The sequence below is a fragment of the Acipenser ruthenus genome, chromosome 2 (assembly GCF_902713425.1).
Source record: "Acipenser ruthenus chromosome 2, fAciRut3.2 maternal haplotype, whole genome shotgun sequence".
Classification (NCBI taxonomy): Eukaryota; Metazoa; Chordata; class Actinopteri; order Acipenseriformes; family Acipenseridae; genus Acipenser; species Acipenser ruthenus.
Genome location: NC_081190.1, coordinates 53,093,699 through 53,105,473, shown reverse-complemented (window position 1 = coordinate 53,105,473; position 11,775 = coordinate 53,093,699). Strand labels below are relative to the sequence as shown.

The following is an 11,775-nucleotide window of genomic DNA, read 5'->3' as shown; positions in this document are numbered from 1 at the left end:
GATTTTCTAATGGTGAGGAAATCTATGGAAACTAGCTCAATAGTTTGTCATGATTATATTCACTAATCCTAATCCTAATGCTGCTAAACCAGATGAAAAAAGGTCACAGCTCCAGCTATTTAATTTCAAAAGACAAAGCCATCCTTGGCCAAAGAATGTGGCTTCCACGTTCAAGTATAAAGGGGAAAGGCTCTTCTTGATACACTGGCCATGAACTCATAAAACATGAACTTGTGTTGTAGTGACACAATAGCAACTGTTATACACAATGGCTTCAATGGCTGTAGTTGGAACACACCTGGATAAGCTTCTTACTCTGGAATATATTGAGAAATACCAACTTATCTGTAGTAATCAGCTCTGTAACATGATGTGGCATAAAGCCCTTCGGAATGTGTCTACCCTAAGATGGCACTATGTTTGGTGTCAAAGTAGCACATACAGTAGAAAGATGCATCAACCTTAGTGGATGTATGAACATACAGGAATTGTTTTTTACATAATCCGAGATGTGCATAGACAGTCATCTTTGCTTTCTTGCAACACAATAATAGCTCAGCACAGTGCTGGGTATTAGGGATTTATTTCATGTAATACGGTAATTATAAGCATTCATGCAAAAGGAATTTGCCATACACCACCACTGATTCACTGTACAAGCACATGAAAGTAGGAATTTGTCTCTGTGTCATTTTTCTTGGGTGGTTTTCTCCACACCAACAATATCCTATCATTGATCAATTTCATGGGCTTGCCACATTTTGTTTGCTGATGAAAACAACACGTCTTACAATTTCCCATGCATTAAATTCAGAAATATACAGTACTTAAACAACAGCAAATAGAGAATCCATTAATACATTTGGTAACAATTCTACTCCTTTTCACATGCAAATAGCTTCCTAAATAATATAATAAAACATAAGATAACTTTTGACTGCTTCATTTACACCGATAATACTCTATAACTTTGAGGAAAATGTATGTGTTTTATACATGCTCATTATACATACCTGTAGCTGCTTTCCCTCAAGCTACAAACTTCCTTTTAGGTGTGTTCTTATGCTGACGCACTGTTTTCTGATTGGAAGCATAGGAATAGACACGCCCTTCTCTGGTCCACGGAGTACATTTATTCTGTTGCTAGAGGCACTGCACCAGTAGTGCTAAAAGACGCACTAAGTGAGTGCAGAAGAAAAAAACTACTATTAGAACATTTATACCAAAAGAAAAAAAAGCACTTCACATAAAACATGAACAGATTCATTTGGACATCTTTGATATTTTTAGGTAAGACATTTTTTGATGGTACTCTTTTGAGTTGTTTGAAATCATTGGACACTTCAAAGCAGTTATGAAAAAGCAAAGCCATATTGTCTTTTGTACCTCATTAAAGCAAATGGTATTACTGTCAGGTATCTTACAACTAAAGTTATAATTTAAAAAAAAACTTGTTTTTGTAATATCTGTTTAACTGTTAAGGCTTTAGAAAAATGTTATTCATATAAGATGAGTAATCTACTTTAGAGTCTTAGTGAATGTGTGCTATCATTTAGACATAACTAAAATAATAAAACACATGGACCATGGTAAATTATTACATTTTTCTTTAAACAAAATATAAACTGGATGGATGAAATGCTATTTTCTGTGTTTCAGAAGTATGTACTGTAAATTATACAGTATAATTTACAGTACCACTAGTACAAGTACAAAAATGTTACAGCTGGTTACACAGTCCCTGATCAGCATTCGTGGACTAAGAAAATATTACCACGTAGTCCAGGTTCAGTGTGCTCCATGTTCACCAAACTAAACTTACCATATTCTAAGTGCATTTTATTAAGGTACTGAACCTTTTGAGTTTTTAAAGAGCAATAATTAAAGTCATTAACATATGATAAACCTAATTTTATGTAATCTATATCTGGCATGCCAAGTTGCACTTTTAAAAAAGCTTTGCTGACTTTATCAGTTTGTTCAACTAAAGTGAAATATACAAATATTTCGGCTAGTGGCTGAAATACTCTGTAAATCCTCAATGCTGTGAAAGGTGTTATTTATTGATTTTTAAAGTATGTATTCCTTGTCAATATATTTATTAATCTCATATGGCAAACCATATAAATCCTGAAACATTCGTACAAACATGGGTTTTGATTGTAATATAAATTAACTTACTGAACTATTAGCAAAACACCCAGTGGCTATATCTGCTTCACCCATGTAATACTTGAATTCCTGTCCCTAAAAAAGGGTTCTTGGTTTCGTCTGTCAGATCTATCCTCCATGGCTTCAAATCACTCCCTGTCTGGACCAGGGAACTCAAGTGCTCTCCCCTTAAAACAGCATCTACAGTATATTCGCTATCTACATTATGTAAAATATGTATTGCTGAAAACACAATCCAACATTCCAGAGGCTCTAGTGAAGCTACGGTTTCTGCCATTTGTAAGGGACTCACTCTTTTGAAGAAACATAAGACTAAACCCACATCAGTAATGTAATGGAAGTTGAAGATTATGAAATGTGTTAGCTATGAATAAATACATTTTATTTATTAGGCAAAATTCTATAAATATTTTTTTTCACAGTATGCCTCAACAGAGGTATTAGCACTGAACTAAAAAAAGAAGATAATGAGGGGCTTTTGCTGACAACTACAAATGGCACTAGAAATGACTTTTCATCATGGGATGGCTTTGAGGATGAAGAAGACGACATTGAAAATGAAAGAGAAGTGTCAGTCTCTGGAGACTCATTACTAGGTCTGGATGACGACACAGTAAGAGGTAAATATACTATTATCTCTTTTTCCAAAACAAATGTTTTGCAACTTATTTCTTAGCATATAATCCATTTTAGATTTCACAACATAACAAAAATAAATAATTTTGCATTCTCAATTGTTCAGCCAATAACTTACTAAGTAAGAATGGTTGTTTGTGTTGAAAATATTAGAATGCTATCAGAGCAACAAAAAAGCATACATACTTGTGATGCTAGTTACTGTTGATGGAATACCTATGTAATTATATACTGCTTTTCAAATTGTTATGAATACATTTAAATGGCAATACATTCCTATCATTACCTCAACTTGACATATCTTGTTTTTCCAGTGCAACCTGTAGCTAAGCCCAAGGAATCAGAAGGGCAAGACAAGAGAAAAAAAACAGGGAAAAGAAATAACAGGCAAAGGAACAAGGACAAAAATGACAAGAAAAAGAAATTGAAAGCAAACCCATGTACTACAACACATAGTGAATATTGTATTCATGGAGAGTGTGTACATTATGGAAATTTGAATGAAACGACATGCATGTAAGTAATGTGCATATTCTCATTCATAACTATTAAACATTTAGAAATACTAAAAGAAACTTAAACTCAATGGCAAATGTTTAGACCAGAAGGCTTTTTCAATGTCTTCTGTTGTACACCTCTATCTGTATTGTGTTTCACTAAAATAGTATTACTTAAATAGATTGGGATGGTCTGCATATTTAACATGGGCTATAGTGAAAGTTCAGGCATTATCAAACCCTCCTTGAGTGCTGGTAACCATACATATTAGAGTCTTTAAAAGCCTAATGTAATTTTAATCATTAATTGTAATTATTATAAAAGGCATGTAACCAAGGTTTTAAAATACATTTTCTTACCTTTTATTATAAGCACAAGCAATGATATCACTTGACCCCCTTTTAAGTTGAAGATCCTTGGGGTCTTCAGGGCCAGTAATTTTGTGGTAAGGAAATAGATTTTAAGGCCCTTGTGTGACTGAACTGGTAAAGGCATGATCACGTGGCGTCATTCAGTTAGGGGAGCAGAGGTTTGTGTTCTCCTGTGGGTTATGGAGGCTAAATCAATAGGGACTGTTTCTCCACCCTGCGCTACAGTGGACCCTACTGGCCAGCTGCTCTGTGAGTTACAGGGCGGGCCTTTTTCCTACAGAGGCCAGGAGCTAATCACTATCCTCTCTCAGGCTCCTTGATGTAAAGAGGCAATTGGCTTAGTCATGGGATCAAAGAACACCCACTGACTTTCAGTTCACAATCACTTGCTATCAAGGAACAGGATGCAGCCACAAGGTAGCTTTCCAGGAACACAGGAAGACAGGCGCCCTTGGGCACTTCAGGATCTAAAGGGCTAAAGCCTGTTTTCAGGGTTTACTTATCATTTTGTGAATAGGGTATAATCTCTGAAGCTTTGTGCTAAATGTCATTCCTATCTGTTTAGAATTATTAGTACATAGGAATAGCCACCTTTCTCCAGTACCAAGTCTGTCACCTAAAAGCAGTATTTACAAATATTTGAGACTTACCTTTAAATGTACTGGTAACAGCTTTTTAAGTTTAATTTAATTTGGATGAAAGGTGTTTGCTGCCATGACTGTAATCAAAAACATTTCTGGAATTCACCAGTTATTCATGGATTATTCTCAGTAGGTCAATCATAAGTAATTCGATATATATTAAAGTTACCCAATTTCATACCACAAATCTAGCCTTTAGAGCTTTATTAACTACAGTATTATTTGATCCTGAGTAACACTTACATAGTCATCTTAGACGGTTTGTCTAAGGGGAATTTCTGGTAAAAATATAATTCCATGTTTTCTGTCAGTATTTAATGTATTTCAATTGCAAGCATCTTATTGAATTACTAAAGCTAATTTCTTGTCCTTGTTGTTTGTTCTTGTCCATAGATGTAACGGGGGATATAGTGGCGAGCGGTGTGGTATTCAGCAACTGTCGTCTGTAATCAGAGAAGATAGTATAGATGTCACCCAATCTGTACTTGTTGTAATAGCTGTGGTGCTCTCTTTGATAAGTTTTATTGCAGTTCTCATCATTATTTGTGTCCAGTGAGTATATTTCAGGACTTTTTTGGGGGGGAAGAGTTTCTGGTACTGTTGGTAAAGCTGTCTGTAGGGGAAAACATCAAGAGGACTCCAACTGCAAAATACATTTTACTGAAAAAAGACTACAAATAAGAACTTTTCAACATCCTTTTAAAAATGATTTGTACATGCATCACACATTTCTGTTATGTTGATGACTAGACCAGTTTCATGAATATCAATGTATATTGATTCCATCAAAACAGACTTTAAAGGAGCATAACAACGACTTTCTTCCCTGTGCCCGGTCCCCAGATCTACTGTACATTTAAAATGTTTTAATATCTTCCCTGTGTGCCCAGTCATGATCTACATTTGTAAAGTTTTAATATTTTTTTAGAGATTTTGACTTACGCCAATCCTGGTTATCACTTCAGTTGCAGATCTCAGAAAAGAATCACAGAACTTTACCATGGACGAAATGAAGAAAAGGAAAAACTACATCAAGATAAAGGGAATAGCCACATTGTTGTCTAAACAGTAACAGGTATATATGTTGCACTATTTTAATAAAATGTATACAATGTGTGAGAGTGATACCGAATTGTTCAGCATTGTAGTGAATCTCCACCTAGCAGCTGGTGAGTTAATAATATTGACTTCAGCATAAGACCCATACTTACCTCTCAACTACAAAGCTTGCTTTTTCGTTGAATGATAAGACGTTTGTCTTTGAACTATATGGTTTGCAGTTTACATCCAGCCCTTGCTTCTATTCAATTCAGTGGGATGAGATGCTATTTCATTATAGCATGTAATAATAACTTATCAGCCAAGTAAGTGTAGCCGGCTAAGCACTCTCACTAGCCTGACACCTATCAGTCCTGATTAGGGGCAGTGCCTGGTAATCAAGCTGCTTTTAGCCTCACTATTTAAACTGTAGGACAGGTAGCATAGAGGCGGCTGCTGTAACAAACCTTTTGATCTTGCTGTGCTGGTGGATTTAAATGGAGATCAATTGAGGAAATAAATGTTTTTAATTCTGTGGTAAGTCCTCCTCCCACCTTTTTTTTTTTTTTTTTGTAAAGACAACCACAAACATTTAGAACATACAATCTTAAATAGCTAAGTGCCAGTTCATTCAACAAATGTATAGGCACACTGCCTTTCTTTAAACAGGATTTAATTTAGTACATCTGTTTATCTCAAAGGTAAAGGTAAAATCTGCAATGGTTACAATGGTTCACTTGGTTTTCACCTTGCTTTACCATATTTATAGTGCCTAACTTAGAAGAATTGTGGCAAACTTTGTTACTTAAGCCTCTTTCACACTGGCATGCTCTACCCGGGTCAGGACCCAGTGTCATGCGTGTCGGCTGCGAGATTTCACACTGTTTTTAATAAAGCAAGGTTGACCTGGGTGACAGAAGCAAGTAAACAATACCCGTATCAATACCCGTATCAATGCTCCGGAAGCTGCTAGTTACAAACGCTTCCATCCAAGCTTCTCTGGATTGAACCATCTGCCCAAACGTTGATTAGAGCAAATGTTTCTTCATCCTTGCTGCAATCTGACTCATGGTGTGTCTCAAGCAACAAAAATATGGCTATAGAATAAACAAAAATGTTCCTTGCGGAAGTGAAATCTTCACACAGGTGTGGCTGTTTGTTATTTCATCGGCTGTCATGCATTTTGCCTCGCTCAACCCAGGTCAAAGCGTGTCAGCCCACATCCTGAAGTGGGTAGCTGGGACCCGGGTTAACCTGGGTACGACCCAGGTATGTGGTTTCACACTATGCAGGATTGTGACCCGGGTAGAAGTGCCAGTGTGAAAGGGGCTTTAGTGAAATGTTTTGCTTATTGAAGAAAGTTAAGCTATACTTTACTACCACTGGCATGTACATCAATTCTTGATGAAAATTATTCTAATTACCAACCCAACCACTTATGAATTACAGTAAATAGTATTCATTTGGAATCTCAAAAGGTCAAAATTATACACACACTATCAAACAAATCACCACTTGAGATCTGAAGATACTAAATAATGGTTAGTGCTAGTTAACATTTTTATGCAAAAAAACGAATTACTATTTAAAAATGTTTTTTTTTTTTACAGGAAGTCAACTTCAAGAGCACCATCAGATGAAGCTCCTTTCAAGGACAGCTCAACAAATAATTATTCTGTATAGAGATATATACTCTATATTAACTATGTAATATATTATATTTATTTGTGTATTTAATATTATTTATTCTATTTTATTATTATATTTGCTTCTTTTAAAAGTGTTTCAAATAAATGTAATTGTATTTTTTTCCTGTGTTTTTCTGCCAGTCTGTACAGTTCAAATGTTTGAGATATAGCACTTTTTCCACTCATTCCAGAGTGAATTATTGACTCTTGGTAGTGTATACTGAGGTTTCAGTATTATCAGTAATATTAAATATCTGTTAAATATATAACATACGTTTTCTCTGAAAACATTCTGGAGCTAGTTGATTGTTTTAGGCAAACTTTGACTAGTAAACTAATTCATCTTTACCTGTCCATTTTTATTTATTTTATGGTAAAAGATACTGAAACCCTTTTATTCTAAACTGGTGGTACTGTCCATATAAAATATTAAGGTATAATACTGCCCATAAACACTGTAGGTTCCTATAGTATATCAAAGTAAACACAACAGAAACTTTTTTTAATATATTTTTTAGTTTATGTAAACCCTCTTTACATAATCACCATGTTTGGAGGCTGGAAGTTTAATAAGTATATTTAACTTATTGAGTGCTTTCTGTTTAGTCAACCTATACCCCACTGGGATAAGCCTCATAAAGGTTTAATAAAGCATAGGAAAAACATGGTTAACCATAGGTAAGCACTGTAAATTCCAGAGAGATATGGTAAAATGTAAAAAGAGAAACAATCATAAACAATGATACATGCATAGTATAAGCATAGGAAACACATGGGAAAACTGCAGAATTATCTTGGTAAACTTTATAAGGGAAGTGACAGATGGAGCACAGTATGATGGAATCCATCCGGATGGTATCACAGCAAAAAATACTATAGAAAAAATGGCTAACATTTTGGAAGCCCAAGGTATTATATTTTGGTGTTAAACCATTTCATCCCTTAGCTAACATCACTTTGCAAGAGAAATCCACTTTTGTTACGAAAGATAGCAGCATATAGCATAAATAACTTGTTGAAGGAACTTTCACTGCATTCCTTTCCAAGGAACTTTTTTCTCTCCACTCACATTTTCAATATTTGTCATTCCTGTGCTGCCCAGATGTTGCTGTTTTCACCTGCATATGGTTACACCTAGAAACACCACCCTCATTATCACAGGTCTGGCTTTGCCTTGGGATCGGACAAAAGCTTTTAATGATTGCTCATAGCTCAATTCACATGATAATAATTAACTATTTAGTAATGCTTTACAAGTGACGAGGTGTAGGAATACTGCTACCTGTTTATATATATATATATATATATATATAACAGCTGAAGAAGGGCTTTTGCCTGAAACGTCCTGAAAATAAAATATTTTGTAATCTTTTTCTTTCATATGCTTTCAATTTTGTACACTATATATATATATATATATATATATATATATATATATATATATATATAATTTATTTCTTAGCAGACGCCCTTATCCAGGGCGACTTACAATTGTTACAAGGTATCACATTATTTTTACATACAAACACCCATTTATACAGTTGGGTTTTTACTGGAGCAGTCTAGGTAAAGTGCCTTGCTCAAGGGTGCAGCAGCATTATTGTCACCACCGGGGATTGAACCCACGACCCTCTGGTCCAGAGTCCAAAGCCCTACCCACTACTCCACACTGCTGGCCCCAATATATATTGCAGTCTTTTCCTAACATACCACCTCATTGCTCTATGTAGCAGCCTTAAAATGTCCACATTGCAACCCCATTGAGATACTAAAATTACTGATGACCCCCATCCAATGACTCCACAGATATTATATCTCACAGTTTGGGAACCACTATAGTATATTTTGATAAGGGTTGACTCAAAACATAATTATAAAGGGTGTTGCAACATCTTCATTCCTATTTATCAAATATTTGTACTCCAGGGTGCACCCTTTGTGAAAGTAAAATAAAACTAGAGACAAATTCCAATTTCCATACAGGTAGCTTTCTACTAGTTCTAGGACATTACTGGTATGTTTTAACTAGGAGCTGAAGCCAAAAGGGTGTGACCTGTGACATACAATAAGCATTGTGGAATGTATTTGTTTATTTCCTTGAATAGAAGTTCATTGTTTCTCTAAAACTCATGGATATTTCATGGGTGAGGGAATCCGCTGCGAGAGATTGATAGAGAGACAGAGAGATTGTGGTTGACAATGCTACACAGGCAGCCGGGTTTAAAATGTTTACAGTTTAGAATGCAATTGCAGGTAGCCGCCGCAAGGGTACCAGCAATGGTAACTCCTAGGGTGGGGTCAAGCAGGTGAAACCACATGACTAAACCAACAATGGTGTAATGCATGGGCGTGAATAAACAAATAGGAGTGGAGGTCCCACCGAGATCTTAACAATCAAAAATATCTCTGTAGCCCTCCACAGCTTAAATTGGAGGTCCCACCGAGATATTTCGAATTGTTGAGTCGTTTGTTGAGTATTAATATTGATGAATCTGTTCAATGCTTAAACATACTAATGCTGTGATTATTGTTGAAAATCCAGACGACTGAGCTGCTACCCCATAATTGTAGTAAATCGAACTACACAAATTCCTTAATTAGTTAATACATTGTGGCAATTGTGGTACATTGCTGGGAGCTTGTCTTGAGTCTGAGTTATGGTGTTCCACTACAGGAGAAACGCTTTGAGTTTTAAACTCTTGTGTGTCTGCCCCCATCTAAAAACCATAATTTACTAGCCGTTCGATATTTCAGTACTTGTGCTATCAGCAATATGGGTTTTTAATGTACGCAAAGCGGACATTTCTAATTCGCTGGTAAAAGCAAGGCTGGATGCTGAACTGAGCTGCAAGTTGAGGAGGTTTGTGGGGTGGTCTCCGAACGTGAGTTCACTGTTTCCATTCCAAGCGGGTATTTCTGTGGTGGACCGCTTATATTCTATTCTGTATTAACTAATAAATACAAACATTTAACCGGGTATGATTCAAGCATGCCACTTTCATGGGTGTAGCTTGATTGTTTGATTGTTAGCATTGCACACATTGGTTTTGTTTTTACTTTCATGCCAATTCAGTTGGTAAGCTTAGGCATAAATGATTGTAAGGTGATTTTGAATTCGAGGACCTTATTGCAGTGTGACGATTGAATAACTGGAGTGTTGAATGTAAAGTTGGAAACGCCAGCTCACTTATTGATTACAATACGGCCTCAAACGATTGGTTAAATGATTGACAAATGTTGAGATATTGATTTCATGGCTAAAACAAAGATCAGCAAATATACGCGTTACTAAACCCAGAGAGAGGCTGGATAACTTTATTGTGTGTATCTGCAGCCATAAGACCCGCATCCAGATAAGTGGAGCGGGGGGGCCTAAGACAGATCAAAATAATTAGCTACGTGCTTGATGTTTGAAGAATTATCAGCCATACCAGGGGGTAATCGCATTACTAAACTGAATATTGTAAAGCCACATTGATTTTCAATTTGAATGTTAAAAGTAAGCCAATTGTCACATAGAGCAACACACTACGCTGCTGATTAAAACACAAACAAACCTGATTGCCACCCTCACTACTGACATAGACAGACTGGAGAACAGAGTCAAGGAACTTGAACAAGAGGCCGCAGCTGAGGATCTACAAGACAGAGAGCAGCAGATAAGAGACCTCGAGCAGCAGATAGGAGACTTCCAGCGACAGATGGAAGACCAAAGAGAGCAGTACAACTGCCTGAGCTCGCTGCTGCAACAACAAGATGAGAAAATCAATAGGCTCCACGAAGAGCTAGAAGAAAGAAAGGAGGATCTTGTAAAAGCAAATACAGAGATTCGCAACCTCCAAAAGATAAGGCTGCAGGTGTCAACTCAAAGACTGTCCACTAGAGTTAAATCAACCTCTGCGCCTACTAATACCTCCCAGAGAACTGGATTATCTAAGAAGGTCAGATCAGCGCTCAGACCAAAGATCCAGAGCTGAAATGACCTCCCTAACCACGAACAATACTGAGGCAGGAAGCCTACAAGAAGTAGTGAGCCAGCTCTCCAGAGAAGTGGCACTGCTCCGAAGTGGCACGGCTGCCTCAAGTGCGCCACCCGATGTGCAACGCTACGCGCTCAGTTATAACGGTCTCCACCGAAACGCTGCCGAGAGTGTGACCTCGCTACCTGAGTACACTCCGCTACCCAGAAGGCAAGTCCCTGACAACGGAATGCAGAGCCCAGCCTATACCTCTGCAACACACAATGGTGAAACAGGGCAACCTGAACTGAGAACTAATGGTTTGTACCAAGTGGACAGCGCACCTCACCGCTTGCTGCAATCCACTTGTCTTGGAGAAAAAGAAATCTACCAAGTCCACAAGCTGGCGTCAACCCTCAACAAGTTTGACCCAGCTAAAAAAGACGTCACCATTGAGGGACATATCAGTCACATTAGAGACAATGTAGAAGATTGGAGACTGACAAAGGACCTGCTTAAAGCCAAGCTGCTGTCTCTAAAACTTGTTGACACAGTACAAGAGTGGACTTCTACATTATCGACTGAAACCAGAAAAAACTTTGAGAAACTGTGTGAAGCACTAACACAGAGATACTCCAGGTATGGTGACTCCTGCACGGCCCTGCACACAGCCTGTCTCAGACAGTGCAAGAAGGATGAGGACCCGAGAGACTTTTACGAGGAACTTAAACGCCTTTACCATGCTGGTGAGCCTAACCCTGGAGAAAATGTG

The 11,775-nt window shown here is 37.2% G+C and overlaps 1 protein-coding gene across 1 annotated transcript; it reads left to right on the top strand.

Moving 5' to 3' along the window:
- The first annotated feature begins 1,157 nt into the window (after positions 1-1,157).
- On the top strand, positions 1,158-7,165 carry areg (amphiregulin). Its single transcript, XM_034014412.3, has 6 exons — positions 1,158-1,290; positions 2,595-2,792; positions 3,123-3,324; positions 4,712-4,870; positions 5,284-5,393; positions 6,967-7,165. Exons 1-5 carry the CDS (start codon positions 1,254-1,256, stop codon positions 5,381-5,383), a joined length of 696 nt encoding a protein of 231 aa, XP_033870303.2. The 5' UTR covers positions 1,158-1,253; the 3' UTR covers positions 5,384-5,393; positions 6,967-7,165.
- The last annotated feature ends 4,610 nt before the right edge of the window (positions 7,166-11,775 follow it).